The 17,806-nt window shown below is 43.4% G+C and overlaps 1 protein-coding gene across 1 annotated transcript in view; it reads left to right on the forward strand.

The window, feature by feature from the left end:
• Positions 1 to 17,806, forward strand: part of FAM151B (family with sequence similarity 151 member B) — a 67,836-nt gene that overhangs the window by 26,086 nt on the left and 23,944 nt on the right. The window contains exon 4 of the mRNA XM_088443783.1: positions 12,297 to 12,514. Within this exon, the coding sequence (XP_088299909.1) occupies positions 12,297 to 12,514 (218 nt within the window). The remainder of the gene's footprint in view (positions 1 to 12,296; positions 12,515 to 17,806) is intronic.

Here is a 17,806-nt window from a genome sequence, read left to right on the forward strand (position 1 = left end):
AGCCCTGAACAGAGCCACTGATTTCTGACCCAGGAGTATCCTTGCCAGTGAGTTCAGCTGCCGCATGGTTGTTCTGATGCAGGTGCAGCTTCACCAGCGCTCTCCTACCTCTACAGCTGGTGAGTTATGCTGCATAATTATTGTGTATCATCACTGCAGTCATTCTATTCACAATGTATTTGGCAGTGACACCTGAATAATAGTGCTACAACATGATCAGCCCCCCTTCATCATCGTAAGGGACAAATCAGATATGTCATGGCCATTACCCATGAGGCCACACCCCTTTTTCGGGCTTGCATCTTATGTACCTATTCTATGTTTGGGTTGGCGCAACATTTGTTCCGGGACCTGCCTCCCCCCCCTCTTCCCTCCTCCCTCTACCTGAGTGGCAGCCACGGATAGTTAGGGGCTGTGCTTTATAGCAATAGGCTGCATGGCCCATGCACTGTGCGAAGGAGGAGGTGTAATGTGCAGTGCTTGGGCAATAGCCATCTGTATACAAGCACCGTGACTCCCTGGGCCATAGCCCTCTATGTATACAAGCACCGTGACTCCTTGGGCCTTAGCCTTCTGCATATACAAGCACCGTGACTCCTTGGGCCTTAGCCCTCTGTGTGTCCATAACACACAAGTACTGTGACTCAGTAGTGAGTGGCAATGTTTCATAGATGTGCTTTAAACTGCGGTGTCTGTCGCTTAGTAACCAGCCAGCTCACTGCAGCCTTTGGCCAATAATGGTGAAAACAATATTGTGAGGTGGTCTAAATTGACTGTAAATGACTGGAAATTAATGTTATTGGGGCTAATAATACTCTAGGAACAAAAAAAAAAGATCAAACCATGTGATTTTAGCTTTTTTTAAACCAAATTTTGTAAAAACAATCCAAAACCAGTCACGGCAGGTTTGGCAAATCCAAAGCCAGATGACAAATCAGAAATGGTCCGCTGCACATCCCTAATTCCTATAACTAGGGTACATTTGCCCTTTAACGTCACCCCTCGTAATTTTCTCAGGCGTCAGTGAACCCTTCTTAGACATTACCCCCAGGGTAATTAAGAGCTGTCTTACTGTACAATAGTCTGTCAAAATCAGAGAATTTCATGTAGGGTTTTCAGTCCCCTGTGAGACCTTCAGTCAAAGTATTTGCATATTAATGTGTCTCTTATTTCCTTTATTTATAGTCCTATTTACTTCTCAGCAAGTGTGGAAGTGTAATGGGAAAACATTTTAGGCTATTTATTAATGGAGTGTAAAGGTCTGCTGGCTTTCAGCAGCCAATCAGAATTTGCTATTTGTACTAACTTGCACAACCTCAGTCAAAGCTAATTGCAGATTAGTTGCTGTTAGTTACCCAATACTTTGTTAGTAAATAATTTTGTAAACCTGCGCTGGACAAACTGCATTTAGGTGGATGCTCTGAATAACTGTCCATACTACTTATAAAAAAAAAAAAATCAGTGTGTTTAGCAGAAATTCTGGAAAGCTCCCATTTTAAAAACTTCCTACCTTTCTATGACTCTCTTTAATCTGCAAAATAACAATACTGATGTATAAATGACAGGTTCTGGTCAAATATTTTGTTTGCAAGAGCTGTTAAATTGGAATATGGTTGACACGGTTGGTAAAGCAAATTAAATGCTCTTTACTGTTCTAAATATTTAGATACTTTTCTCCTTCATCTATGGCAGGGGTTCCCAACCACTGTCCTCAAGGCACACTAACAGTCCAGGTTTTAAGGATAGCCATACTTGAGCACAGGTGACTTAATTAGTACTTCAGTTATTTTGATCTAACCATGTGCTTAAGCATGGATATCACTAAAACCTGGACTGTTGGTGTGCCTTGAGGGCCGAAGTTGGGAATCACTGATCTATGGGGACACTGGAGAGACACTGAGCATAGGCGGTGCTGGAGAAGTCGGGGCAATAAATAGGTAAAACTTGACAGCACAGGCTCCTCCTCCCCTATCCCCTGCCCTGGGCAGACAGTTCCTATTGCCCTAATATGTTGGGAATGTTTTTATCAGCTGTTGCTTCTTTTTGTTTTTTTTATTTTGAAAAAGGGTTCATTATATTGTACAGATTTGACACCTTTGCCTCTAGAGACGCCTGCCTCGGGCGAAGGGTCCTACACACAACACTGGACAATTCCCTCCTCTAGGGGGCAGCTTTGGGATGTTCCAGTGTCTCTGTAGTGTCCCCCATAGATGGAAAAAGATTGGAATTTGGTTCTTGCATGATAAATTCTTCTTTTCTAAATTCCATGGGGGACATTGGTTGCCGACCCTTACGTTCCTGTCTTTGCGTGGGATTGTTTGTTGGGTTTTGGTTCCAGACCCACTGGCTTTATTCTGTATGCATGTTTGTGTGTCTGGTTCGCCTCCTCTTCTCGTACTACTGTGGATGGCCATCATCCATCGATAGTTAAGAACCTTCGCTGGTCAACTACCAATGGGCGATGGTTTTTTCATCGATGGTAAAGATGCAGTGGTTCCCTGCCATCGATGGCAGACTGGAAACTGATGTTATTTTTTCTTGTTCACGACGGCACAGAGCTTAGTCCAGCCCCCAGGTGCCCCTCCATCCGATTCTCATTGGCCTGCAGCCCACCGTGCCCCCCCAACAGCGGTGGCCATCAAGGGTGCAAACCATTGATACTTCACCGTAGATGGTTTTGTGACATTGACGATAATCACCAATGGAACCATCAATTACTGTCATCGATGGGCAGCCCACCGACGGCTATCCCTACCTACTACTGTGTGTCCTTTGGGGTTGTTAGTATTAACTGGCTGTTCAGAGCAAGGGGTGGGGTATAGGGGAGGAGGAGCCTGTGCTGTCAAGCTTTAACTATTTAGTGCCCAGACTCCTCCAGCGCCACCTACACCCAGTGCCTCTCCCATGTCCCCCATGAATTTAGGTAAAAGGATTTATCAGGTAAGAACCAAAATCCCATATTAATGACGATTATTACTGTATGGTCTTTAATTATATTATCTTTGTCTCTAGAATGGAGTGAAAACATGCAGATTATTCCTGACTTATCCCTTGTAGCCAAAGCCATCGGATAATTGTTGTGTATAGTTTTGAAGGTGTTAAGAGTATTTAAGCGAATGTATATAATGTATAAGTGTATATAATCCCAGAAAATATATCAAAGTTTTTTAGAGCGATGGAGAAGTACCAACCAATTAGCTCCTAACTGTCACTTTAAAGGCTGTGTTTGAAAAATGACAGTTAGGAGCTGATTGGTTGATAATTTATATCCGTCCACTTTATATATCTCCAAGGCTTAGTACAGGGGTCTATGTACTAAGCTTTAAGGAGAGATAAAGTACCAACCAATCAGATCCTAACTGTCATTTTTCAAACACAGCCTGTAAAGTGACCGTTAGGAGCTGATTGGTTGCCACTTTATCTCCGTCCACTGTTTCTCTCTCCATGGCTAAGTACATAGACCCCGCAGCTTGTAAAATGACAGAAGCTGATTGGTTGGCCACTTTATCTTTCTCCACTTTATCTCTCTCCAAGCTTTGATAAATCTTCCCCTAGTTGTTGTTTTAATGTTCTGGTAAGATGAGATCAGAGGCTGATATATAACACTGACAATGGATGGAAAAGGAGTGATTATACATTTTGGGAGTATCAGAAGGATGGCAGAAACCTGTTATGATTTATATTTTTAGTGCAGTTATAATCACATATTTTAACCATCTGCGCAAATCACTGATTAAATAGAATATGACCTATTAACAATTCGTTACCGTAAATATCAATATCTCTTGGAGTCCTGTTCTCACTTAGCAGCCAACGTACTTTAGATTTTATGATTGGACTGTTTGGCTTTCTGTTCCAGGACTGTCCCTGCACAGACGCTACATCATGTCTACACTGTGCATGGCCCCACCTGGGAACCAAAGCTGGATGATGTGGGTCTTGCCTTTCTAATTGAGATGTGAAGTAGCAATGTATATTAATTTAATCTGATATTGTCCTTCTATATATACACAGAGCAACCCCCAGACTTTTGGGGAATTAGCTCCAGATATTAGTGCAGTTTTAAAATAACCTTAAGAGATCTTGGGAGAGATGTACTAAGCCTCGAAAAGTGATAAAGTACCAATCAATCAGCTTCTGTCAGTTTTCAAACACAGCCTGTAAAGGTTAGGAGCTGATTGGTTGGTACTTTATCACTCTGCATTTTATCACTTTTCAAGACTTAGTACATCTCCCCCCTTATTCCTTAATTTTACAATCTTATTGGCTTAACTGGCAAAATAATACCTCAGATAAGGTCAGATATACCAAGCCAAGCCATATGGACAGTTGTATGCAGCTAATGATTCTCTACGGAAGAAGGATGGGGGAGTCTGGATATCAGGGCTGGAGGTCTTCTTGGCAAAAGATTTATAGGGGTATTCAATATGGGAGCGAAAACATCGTTTTTGCGTTAATATCGCACTTTTGACGTCATTATCGCAGGTTTGACTTTTACACCGTATTCAGTTTCAAAGACTTATCGCAGGTTCGAAAAGTCTTTGATAAAAAACGGGGATAACTTTTCACCATTGAATAGGTGTCAAAAAAAAGTGCAGAATTGGGGTTTAGGGGTGCAGGCTTAAAAAAAATAGCCTGCACCCCTGGGAATGACATTTAAAAAAGAACTGTGTCAAAAAAGTTAAAAAAAAAAAAAAAAAAATAGGGACACCCCAAAAAGTTAATTTAAAAATTGTGGTGAAAAAAAAAAAAAGGGAAAAAATTGTTTAACAATAGGGAAATAGGTTCAGGGCTATTCTGCATGTATGCGGCAGGTGTTTTCTAGAATAGATTTATAGCGGCAGGTGCACAAATTTACTTTAGGGACTTAAAAATATGCTAGTACCCATTTTCATGTACCCCAAATTTGATGGGACCACTTAAAAAAAATGAAAAATATAACCTAAGTGCTCTTCTGCATCACTTCTTCAATGTCGGGAAAAAACTCCTGCTGCGGCTATTTAAATCCCCGACTTTCAATTACAGGCTAAAACGGGGGTACCCATAGTGATCCCCCATGTTTTTACAACTTTAGGGGGGTCCTACAATTATTTTAAGGAAAAATTCGTAACTTTACGCAAATCCAACTGCGGAGTCCCCGTTTTCGTTAATTTCATATTGAATACGGGGATAAGCGGGCGCGCGCCCGATACTTTAAAGCAGGTAAAAACTCCGATATGAAACGTAAACTTCGACAGCGAAGTTTACGTTTCATATTGAATACCCCTCTTAGGGGTCTACTTACTAAGCAGTGTTAGGAGACAGAGTGAAAAGTGAAAAGAAAGTGATAAGGTGCCAGCCAATCAGCTCCCAACTGTCATCTCACAGGCTGTGTTTGAAAAATGACAGTTGAGAGCTGATTGGCTGGCACCTTATCACTTTCTTTTCACTTTTCACTCTGTCTCCTAACACTGCTTAGTAAATAGACCCCTTAATGGTGATCAGGCCTCAAAATGTATGTACAAACTATAAGAATTATTCCTCCCAGCTTCCGTTGCTCCACAACTATCTCTTGTTAGCATCACATTCCATATAGATCAGATAGAGTAATATTGTTTCCACTCAACCATGTGATGATTTCTACACCTTATCAAATCCTATTATACATTTTGGATTTATCACACTTAAGGGCGGCATCCACTTAGCAATTTAAAAAAGCGATTGCACGATAACGACGTCGTTATCGTGCAATTGCTTGCAAATCGCGCATGTTTTGGTCGGAAGCGACCAGCGATGCGGTGTGCCCGCTGGTTGCTTCCGACATCGCCCGTACATGCTGGCCAACCTGACGATCTCGTCAGGTTCAGCATGTTCGGGGATGAGGGATGTGCCTGGACTGAACGAGTGAACGTTCAGTCTAGGCACATCACTAGATATACAAACGAGAGCACGATTGCAATGTCGTAATTGTGCTCTCGTTTGTATATCTATAAGTGGATAACCGCCTTTACTATTATTACTTCAAGGAAATACTCAAAATACTTGATGCCTGAACTATTGTGAACTGTTTCTTTTGTAAAGCATTTTGTTTCGTTCTTTCATAGGATAATAGATGAATTATGTAGCAACAAATGGGTTTGTGACTGGAGATGTTTTAATAAAACTATAACGAATACTGTAGATGGTGTTCTTTAAGGTGTACCCATAAATAACAGTACAGTTGTTGCTTTAGAATGTCGGTAGAATGGAAATGTTCCCTACCATTTGCTTTTAATGTGCCAGGATCCATATAATCTTTCACTGTGAGGTTACGGAGATGCTAGTGGGCTGTCCCAGTGGCATCACTGGGGTCGGTGACACCTGTTGCGCCAAATAGTCCCCCTGCACACACAAGTGGCCTCGTGGGGAAGGGGCATGGCCTCGTGGCACACCTCCGGTTCTATCACTTTGGGGGCGTGCCAAGCACTTCCGGAGATGCCGGACTGCCCCAAAGACTCTCCCCGCACGGCTGGCTCCTGAGTTATTCCAAAGTCTCTCTACTCGCTACATCTAATGCTGTGTGACTGGTGTTGCCATGGTAGTCAAGAAACATAAATTAATAGCTGCCTAAAGGGAAAAAAATCCCATGGGACTGCTGCTTTAAAGTTTAAACTAATAAATAATGAGGAATTTCTGTATTTTAATCACAAATATGTTATTTTGTCGGTGATGTTCATGTTAAGCTGCCTTGAATTTGAACAAGAGATGTTTCAGATTATTAGGATGGGGCACAACAACACAGTATTCTATATTTGTTCTGCTGGAAATTCTTTCTCATTACACTGCACTGAAATGATCACAGTTCATAAAGGTTAATGCATGTATACATTACTGTAAATAAAAACTCTACATTTTTAGCAATTATTCAAGAAATGTCATAATCTTATCTTGCACAGACTGTTAACTCCTCTGAGTAGCATACGGTTTATGCTCCCGGGATGCTGCTTGTTCTCTGTCAGGAATGTCCCTCTCCAATTAAAAACTGTCATGTTACTTTATTTTATTGATTTATAACTGTGTCACTTTGTATGTTTAGAGTTTTCAGAAAATGGATAAAGTCTGATGTGTTGCTCAGGGTTAGTAGATGCCAGACAGAGGGGATCATTCACACCCGGTCGCAAGCACTGAGCGATCGCAACCGGGTCGATGTTTTCCCACTGGGCACGCGCACGTCGGAGCCGACTCCGACGTACGAATGCGCGAGACCCGGCTAGCTACGGGCGCTCCGTCGCTACTTGGTCTTGCAACAAAGGGGGCGAGCTGTCGATGGTGAGTGACAGCTGGCCCCGTTTGGGAGGCGGGCAGGGGGCGTGGGCGGCCAAACGGAGGCGTTTCCGACGGAACGCATGCCGTTTGGGGTCGGCCCCACTGACATCAGCAATGATGTCAGTGGGGAGCTTCCTGCTTGATCAAAGTAGGAAGCTCCCTGGGGCTTGCGAGTGCCGAGACCCAACCTTAGGGTCTCGTCGCAAGCCACCCGATGGTCGCGATGGTCTTGACCATCACGACCATCACCCTGGTCGATTGCAAGAGCTGTGGGTGGTAACCCACAGCCTAGCGATCGACCAGGAGGCGGCACTTAAAAAAGTAAGCGGCCGCCCTCATTCAGAGCGATCGCTTGCAGCAAGCGATCGACTCTGAATGAGGTCCAGAGTCCTGTTCATCTATAGCTATAGAATGATCACTGCTTTTTCAATTTCTTAAATTCATGTACAGGGCAGCAAACATCATTAATGCAAAATTATCTTTCCTTCCATATAAAATGCAAGTTCCATGTTCTTCTAAAATGTGTAAGTAACATTAGTGCCAATACATGGGGGTAACTACCATAGGTGCAAGGGCTGCAGTTGTTATGGGGCCCAGAGCTGAGAGAGGCCCATTTCTTCCCTCCATAGGAGACACAGGCTTTACGCTGGGTATAGGTTGGTGGAAAGGAGTCTGGGCACCACACAGTTAACTTTGTCAGGCACAGCCCAGGCTCCTCCTTCTCCCTATATCCCACCCCCAGGCCACCTCAGTATTTTGTGCTGGTGCCTGCGATGAGGTACACTGTGGAAACTGTACTAACAGCTTCATAGGTTTTTACTTTTCTTTTTTGCTATTGAGTAAGCAGCGCTAGGCTTCCTACAGGACGCCCGCACTGCTACTCCATCACCCCAGCCAGCGACGCTGGCGACGTGCCAAGGTCCACCGGATGCTCCAGTCTCGGTGGAGCTCCAAGCCGCAGCCGGCGCAGTAGGGGAAAGGTAGTTGCGGCTCCCTGTTTACAGGAAGCTGCGGGATCGTGGCTTATTGGTATAGGAGACACCAGCGGTGCAAGCAGGAGGGACCCAGGTTATTTCCGCATCCTCCCTAGACCACAAGGGCAGCGGGGCCCTAAGGTGGCCATTGCCCTGGGATCTATGTCTGAAGGGGGAAGTAGGTTATTGCTCCTCCTCTCTCTCCTCACAGACACTGGGCAGCCATTATTTTAGTGCCTGCAGTACGGCTGGTCTTTGAAGAGTACAGGCTCCCGACCTCCCTGTATTCCTCACCCTCACTGATCAGGTTATACATATTGCTCCTGCCTCCCATGTTGGGGCTGGTTTGTTGAGGGTTTATTGCCTTTTATTGTCTATATTGCATTGAATGTTCTGTACGTTTCACTATTAATGTATTTTGCATAAGTCAGTCTCTGCATAGCTCCACTTATTTGTTATCTGTGGTGCATTTACATTCTCTGCTTTAAAATGCTTTTGTAAAGTTTGTGCTGCTGTGGTTTCTACACCGGTTCCAGACCATGATGGTCTCTGTGTTCGATGTTTTATTGCTTCACAGAAGGGGGCCCTCTCAGCTGTGACTGCTAGAAAGGAACCTACTTGGATTCCTCACTGTGATAGGTAATGCTACAAGTAGTGTATAGATTCTCAGCTCCTGAGGCCCAGGGTTTTAATGCGATGTTGTCCCAGTTGCTTCCTGCTGCTATGGAACCTCCTTGAATGCAGTCCTTTACGCAGTCCATTCAGGGATTAGCACAGGTGTCTGAGTCCTTTAAACAGATGCTGGATTTGGAGCGCACTATTAAGCATAGGCCTACTAATAGGGACAGGTTTACACCATTGTCTGATATTGAATCTGACTCCTATGTTCCTTCTGATCTGGAGGAAGATTTATCGGTGGTTTCTGTTGGGGAATCTTCGTCTATCCCAGAGGATTCCCAGCCTCAGGTGAATGTGGTTTCCTTGATTAAAGCAGTTAAATCTGTTTTACTAATCAAGGATGCGGAACCAGCCCCTTTATCCAATGCTCCAGTATTTAAACGGCAAAAGAAGGCAGTTGCAGAATTTCCTTCATCAACGCAGCTTGGGGATCTTTTGGCGGAAGCTTGGTTTCACTCTCACTCACCGTTTCCCAGTTCCAAGCGCATTCCTACTTTTTATCCTCTGCCGGCTGCTGATCGGACTAGATGTGAATCTCCTGCCCAGGTTGATGCGCATGTTGTCAGTTTGGTTAAGAATACTACCCTTCCTCTTCCTAAATTGGGATCTCTTAAGGAATCCGACGGATAGGAAGTTAGAGAATTATCTGAAGTCTATTTACTCCAATGCGGGCGATATAGCTCACCCAGCCCTTGCTTCTGCATGTTGCTAATGCCATTAGTAGCTGGGTTGACGCCCTGGAGGTTGGCCTTACCTCGGGTGCCCACAGGAATGATCTTTTGTTTCTTGTGGATCATGTCCAGGAGGCGGCTTCTTATCTTGGGATGGCTGCTATAGACATTGGTATATTTACCATTCAAGGTGTCTGCCTCTTCAGTGTCCGCCAGGAGGGCTCTTTGGCTATGTTCCTGGTGGTGAGAGTCTAAAAAGGCCCTTGAGGCTCTCCCCTTTTCAGGGGATGTCTGCTTTGTTCCAGAATTGGACAAAATAGTTGCTACAGTAGTGGTCGCGATCTTCTCATTTTCGGTCCTTTAGTCTGCAGGGTAAGACCAAGGGGTGGTCGGTCTCTAGGTCCCAGGGTTCCTCTGCCAGGGATTCTAAACCAGCAGGTAGGCAGCCCTGGGCCTCCTAAATTAGCTGACAAGCCTTCTGCATGACAGGAGATTCTAGCCCGGTGGAACAAATTCCATCTTCAGCTCAAGTCCCAGATGATTATTCTTTCTCATGAGATTCATCATTCCCTGTTGTAGTGGCTCCAGGAGTCCCATCTGGTCAAGAGACATCCCTTTTGGGTTCAGGACTGGGTCCTCCTCACCACCGATGCAAGTCTTCGAGGGTGGGGGGCGGATTCCTCTCAGCAAACCTTTTAGGGTCTATGGTCTGATTTGAATAGTCGGTTGCCGATCAACGTTCTGGAACTCCGAGCGGTTTTCAGAGCTCTTTGTCGGGCCTTGCCGCGCCTGCGGGGTCGCCCAGTGCAGGTACAGTCCGACAGCACAACGACTTGTCGCCTACATAAATCATCAGGGAGGCACTTGTAGTCGCGCCGCCATGAGGGAAGTCACTTGCATCTTCCGTCGCTGTCAGCAGTTTACATTCCGGGAGTGCAAAATTGGAAGCGGACTTCCTAAGATGTCAAGACATTCATTCGGGCGAATGGGCCCTACATCCGGATGTCTTTCAACTCCTGGTTCTTCACTGGGGTTTGCCAGACATCGACATGATGGGGTCCTGGCACAATCACCAGGTTCCGAGGTATTGCTTTTGCACTAGAGATCCAGAGGCCTTTCTGGTAGACGCTTTGGTGGTCCAGTGGACCTTCCTGCTCCTGTACATCTTCCCTCCAAACTGATTCCTCAGGTCCTCCACAAATTGAAGTTGGAGGGAGGCAAGGTGATCCTAGTAGCTCCCAATTTGTGGAATGCAGACCTACAGAGCCTCTCGGTCGATGCTCCTCTGCATCTTCCACTGCGGCCAGATCTTCTGTCTCAGGGCCCTTGCTTGCATCCGGATCTGACCCGTCTCGTTTTGACGAGGTGGCTCTTGAGACATCCATCTTAAGAGCTAAAGGATTCTCCAGGTCAGTCATTAACACTATGCTTAATGCCCATAAGCCCTCTTCGGCTAGAGTTTACCTTCGAGTTTGGAGGACTTAGATTGACTGGTGTTCAACTAAAAATCTTAACCCAAGGTCATTTTGACTTTCTCGAATTCTTTCTTTTTTGCAGGCAGGCCTAAGGTTGTTTCCAGGTTTTACATCAATCAAGAGATTGTGGTTCCTGCTTTCCAGGTTCCGGATTCTTCTGCGGAGGAGGCCTCTCTGGATGTTGTGTGGGCCCTTCGGATTTATGTAGATAGGGCAAAGGACCTGTGTAGGTCAGATGCTCTCTTTGTCGTGTATGACATTCGCAAACGGGGCTGGCCAGTGACTAAGCAGACACTGGCCAGATGGATCTGTTTGACTATTCGCCACGCTTATGCTGTGGCGGATATTCCTGCACCGTCCATGGTGAGGGCTCAGTCAACCCAGTCAGTGGGAAATTCGTGGGCAGTACGATGTGGTGCTTCTGCAGAGCAGCTGTGTAGGGCAGCCACGTGGTCTTCTGCCAATACGTTCCTGAAATTCTATTCCTCTGATACCTTTACCACACCTGATGCGGCATTTGGACAAAGGGTTCTTAGTGCAGCCCAGGAGCATCTCTTCCATTAGGGGATTAGCTTTTCAACGTCCCAGTGTAAAGCCTGTGTCCCCTATGGAGGAAGAAGAAAAGGAGCTTTATGTGCTTACCTGTTAAATCCTTTTCTTCGATTCCATAGGGGACACAGGGCTCCCACCCTGACGCACCTGGCTTGTGGAGCTTGCTCTGTTTTTGGTTGTCTTTTGTGTGCCTGAACCTAAGTGCGTGCCGGTCTTCCTTCTTCTCCTCCTTGTTATGGGTGGGATATAGGGGGAAGGAGGAGCTTGGGCTGTGCCTGACAAAGTTAACTGTGTGGTGCCCAGAAGAACAGGATTTAACAGGTAAGCACATAAATATCCTTTTTCCTTGTCAAAGTTATGTTTTCTTATATATTTTTTCACCATTGGGTGGTACATAGGGGCCCTTACAAACATTTGCTATAGGTCCTTCAAATACCTAGTTACGCCCCTGTGCCACTATGATAACATTTATTGTATTGTCATTTATTTAATCAGAAATAAAATATTCAGGACTGCAAAGTTTCATTTTCATTTCAACTAAATGGTCTCTCTGTTAGTACAGATATGGAGAAAATAACATTCCATACATATTTTCCTCTGGTTATTTGCTCTGGTTTAGGACTGTAGACCTATATATTTATTATTCCCTGCCCCCTATTTAGTTTGGAAGCTGTGTCACCCTCCATGAAGATCTTGGATACGATGAAAAATAAAATTGAGCAACCTGTTTGGATAAATGCTGACATACTCTCAGGGCCCGGAGGAACCGCCAAGGCAGTGGATGCTGGAGAATTTCTGCAGATGGTTACTTCATCTATCCCAGATGTGACTTTATCATTGGGGTGGACGACTGGATGGCATCTCAACAAAAGTAATGAAGGTAAAATAATAATATAATCCACACTGCTATTTCCCTTTACCAGTATCCAACTATATACATATTTTCTTCACTCTCCTGCAAGTTAGACTAATAAATACAGAATAGGTAAATTACAATAATCATGCTATTGTCATGTGCAAAGCAATATAGGTAGAAATGTTATAAAATACAGTAGCTATATAGACAAAAACCCTTGAAAAATATGTGCCCCGGGTTTCTGGCTTCTGTCTGGCGGCCTTGATTGTCAGACCACTTGTGAGAGGCTGATAAAGGGTGTGTCAGTATTACCATACTTGCCGACATTCTGGCAGCCCCCTCCGGGAGGGGGCTGCCAGGTCAGTGTAGCGGGTGGTGTGGGGTTGGGGGGGTTCTAATTACTCAGAACCACCCATCCTGCCTGCACCACTGAATTCCAATGTCAGTTTTTAATATAGCTAATATTTCACTGTTGACCTTTAACCATCACAGCACTAGAGAAGTGTGCATTTGAGATTTTGTCTAGACTTATTATTATTAATAATAATCATAATGTTTATTTTAATGTCTCTTTTCATCAAAAGTACTGAATTCACTTTGACTGTATTTTATTACACACAGCTACTATACTATGGTTCTAATAGAGTGTGCTGACATGTCTGAGTTTATCAGTGTACTAATAGCAGGGGTTGACCCTTCTTGAGATCTGCATTCCTGCCTTTCTGTGTATCTCCACCAACTGCTACTGTCTTCTTAGTGACTGTCATTTGGATGACCCCCAGTGTCATGGGCTTCTTGACTTTTGCTTACTACATTATGACGCATAATATTTTCATATCCATCAGTGAATGGACACCGCAACTCCAGGATTTTTTAAAATTAGCATCCAACAGAGTCCTCTCCCCCTGTCTATCAGAGGCATAGTATACTATTCATTATTAACAGGGGTCAATACTACTAAGGCTCATTTACAAACTCTGGATCATCACTGGACTTATATTTGCCCAAATGTATGTCTTGATCTGATAAACCTAGTTAAAGTTGGACACACCACACATCTGAAAATTCTGCCTTCAGTGGAATTTAGTGAGCATAAGAATATTACTGAATACTAAGTACCTATGGTCTGGTGTACATTGTGCTCCGGCATACACACCATAAAAGTCCACTGACCCTCTCCTTTTTCTACAAAACACACTTTGATGTCAGTGCCTAGTTCCTGTGACTTCCCGGTAACAAGAATGGGAAGCACATACACAAAAGGGACTTTAACAACAGCCTGGTGCATCCAGAAAGTATTCACAGCACTTCACTTTTTCCACATTTTATTATGTTACAGCCTTATTCCAAAATGAAATAAATTCATTTTTGTCCTCAAAATTCTACACACAATACCCCATAATGACGATGTGTAAAAAGTTTTTTTGAGATTTTTGCAAATTTAATTAAGAATAAAACTAAGAAATCACATGTACATAAGTATTCACAGCCTTTGCGTGAAGCTCAAAATTGAGCTCAGGTGTATCCTGTTTCCACTGATCATCCTTGAGATGTTCCTCCTGCTTAATTGGAGTCTACCTGCAGTAAATTCAGTTGATTGGACATGATTCTGAAAGGCATACACCTATCTATATATATGGTCCCACATTTGACAGTGCATGTCAGAGCACAAACCAAGCATGAAGTCCAAGGAATTGTCTGTAGACCTCCGAGACAGGATTGTGTCGAGGCACAAGTCTGAGGAAGGGTACAGAAAAATATCTGCTGCTTTGAAGGTCAGCAACCGTACACAGTGAGCAATTTTTAGCTGTGTGTGATGACTTCAGACGTCTTCAACGGGATTGGGAGGTTGGGACCGAGATAGCATGTGTAGCACATCAGATCCTGTCCTCCCGATCTGACCGCTGCAGGAGTAATTATGTCACCACTTATTTTGGGAAGTAATGACTCCTGTAAAATATATATTTCTATTTAACTGAGCAGTAATGTCAATTGTCACCTAAGTATAGAAAGGTCAGTGCAAGTAGAAAACCTGATAATATGGGTAACCTAATACATAATAGTATTACGTTCCAAATTGACACTAGTGTATTATAAGTTATTTAGTACAGGTTGAGTCTCCCATATCCAAATATTCAGAAATACAGATTTTTTTTTTAGCCTGACTGAGATGGTGAAATTTTTGATGGTTCAATGTACACAAGCTTTAAGGCACAAAATTATAAAAAAAATATTACTAAAGAAGTTGTCCCCTCGCGGGCTCGCTGCGCTTGCCAATCTTCGGGTTCGGTGGCTCGCTACGCTCACAACAAGGTTATATTCCCCCTCTATACCCACTTCAATGGTAGGGAATGATGCTGGACACTGGGTATGACGCTGGACACTGGCTGATGACATCAGGGTCCTCTCCGTGAAGGGGATTTAGGCATTACCATGATTGATAATAATGAGTGTAGGACACTTGGGTTCTCTCTGCAATGAGTCCGTAAAGTACACAAGTACCTAAAAACCTTCTCTTGTTTCTGCCTCTCTAACCATCTGCTGCACAGTTCTTCTCACATTCACTTCCGAATTTCAATAAAAAGGAACTTTTGGGTTTCATGCCGATTGTCCTTGTGCTATTATATTGTGGATATAGTTCCCCTGCACTATATATTATCCTTTCTTTACTCTATGGGGGAGATGCACTAAGCCTTGAAAAGTGATAAAGTGGAGTGTGATAAATTACCAACCAATCAGCACCTAACTGCCATTTTTCAAACACAGCTTTATCACTCTCCACTTTATCACTTCTCAAGGCTTAGTGCATCTCGCCCATATAGGAGTCTACTGTTCCCATTATAGTGACTGAGCACTCATGTGAATTTCCTGTTTGGCGTCTAGAGAGAAGTGACACAAATACAGTAATTCTGACCCTGAACATTCTATTCACGCTCTGTCTTTCAATACTTCCATCAGGGATTAATTCAGAGAATTCCATTATGCTAAAAGAAAGACTGTACATATTCACTTGACACTATATGTATTATTGAGTCTCCTAACAGATGCAAATGTATGTTCCCTGTTACTGGATGCAGAACGGCCTTGATATAAAGAGCAGAAAAGGTTGAAATGACGTTAATGATGATGATAGGAACATGGAACTTGCATCAGCTGAAGGACAAACATTCTCTCTTTCTCCAAGTTCATAGTTGTCAAAGTGAATCGCTTTCCTGTGCATGTAACCATGGGTAACAAGGAGAGGTTTAATATTTCAACTCATGAACCTCCTGAGTCCAGCAAAAAAAGCAAATAAAATGGATTCTGCAATTTGTAACATCTAGTTGATATATGCTGTGGCCACAGTGAAGCATATCTGTCTCTGTGACCTTTTGGGGTGTGCCAGCTCTCTAACACCACAACTAACATCCCTCTCTGACACTGCAACCATCCATGTGACTAAATTAGAGTGCTGTTGCAGTGTCCTAAGTAGAAGGCCCGTGCTGAATAAAAGTTAGGTTCATTGTCTAAAACCACCTGTAATTGCATTAGATGAAATTGTGGAGCTATTGACAATCTATGCTAGTGTCTAAGCCGGATAATTGGCTGAGACAGGATCGGTTTAAAATTAAATCTGCGCGACGCCATTTTTGCGAATGGCAATGAGACGCCATTTTAGTGAATCTCGCCCATTATAAGTACATACGGCGATGCTATTATTTTGCGGCGTGCGATTCCCACGCAATAGAAAGAAGTTAAAAGTCCTCACCATGTAAATACAGACAGTCATTAAAACATATAAAATTATTAACCCTGCAAAACACGTACCATGGTGTAATCCACAAAACACATAGTCGCACAGCGCTAACTAGCGTCTTTTCTCAATTCCCCAATACTTACACACTGCACACTTACATAAAAGGTTCCATAGCATTAAAGTGTAATATTCAAGGTTTAGTCAGTAATTATTAATGTTGTGAAATAAAGGTTATTTGATATCTAAGGTTTAGTACATGGTAAGCAGACCGTGTTTGGTGTTGTACTGATCCACTGTGTCTCAACAGATTTCCGGTATCATCGGTGAGAAGATCGCAACATGCGTCTGCAAACTATGGACTATAGAGAGTTAAAACATTAAAATGTACACTGTAATGTTATCAGGTTAGATTAACATGCAGCGGGAAAAAGGACACAAAGGGCTGTTGGAGGCTGACTTGTGTCCATTTGAATTGACCTATGAACTATCCTGTAATAGAAGCACCTTTAAGAAGAACCAATGGAATCATGCCAAACTTGTCTATTTATTGCCTATCTCTGTAAAGAGTATATATGTGGGCTCTCTGAACTCAGACCTCAGTCTTCTTGCTGTGATGTTGACTGAGTTTTCTATTGCTGATGCCGGTACCTGGGTCCAGAGCGCGTGCGTATGTAACAACTGTACCTTGGGTCTGTATGATTTACTTGCGCTAATTGTATTTAGATCACAGCGTGTAACCATCTGTTTTTTTATATTGAATAATATCTTTTTGTGCTTTGGAGCCACACTCAAAGTCTGAAAGCATTTATTTCTTGTGCGACTTATAACGCTGAATAGTGACAAATTTAGAAGGTATAGGAAGGAATATTGTTAGAATGTATAGGCAGGAATAGATTGTTAGAAGGGATAGACAGGCAGGAATCGATAGTTGGGGGCTCGCAATGTGAAATCACGCTACCGGTCACTAGGTAACACTCTGTAGCGATCTCTCAGCAAAAAGGTGCAAGCGCCATATCAGGGGAAAGCATTGTGCCTTCGAAATCTGCTACCACTTTGTTGCTGAGAGTCCGCTACCTGATATTGTGGCTTTAGGAGCGCTGATTAAGAATCCAGGGACGAGGGAGAAAAAAGTTTTGTTTTCCTTCGATAGTTTTTGTGTGTTAAAAAGGGGAAGTCGCACTATTGTGTATGCGACCAGTTGCACTATAGCGTAAAAGTTATAATACGTTTTGTGTAGTGGTCGCATTATTGTGTATGCGACTAGTTGCACAATAGCGTATACGTACTTCTGGAAGTGCTGCCACGTGTCTTGAACGAAGCCGTTGAGAGTGCATTGATAGCATTGTTGTAAGCATCTTGATCAGTGTTGCCATAGTCTGGGAAAACGTGTATTTTTTTCTGCGCAGGAAAAGGGTGTGTAATAGTGAGTATTTGTTTGTTAGGGGTAACTTGTTCCCTAGTTAAGGGTATCGTAGGACCCTTAAGTGCTAGGCGCCTGTTGTCGGCCTAGTGGCTCGGTAGTAGATACAGTTCTATACACATAAGCAGGTGTAGTTGTTGTCTTTGTTGTAGTTTCGGCT

This window comes from Taudactylus pleione, unplaced genomic scaffold (assembly GCF_031769625.1).
Source record: "Taudactylus pleione unplaced genomic scaffold, aTauple2 ptg000333l, whole genome shotgun sequence".
Classification (NCBI taxonomy): Eukaryota; Metazoa; Chordata; class Amphibia; order Anura; family Myobatrachidae; genus Taudactylus; species Taudactylus pleione.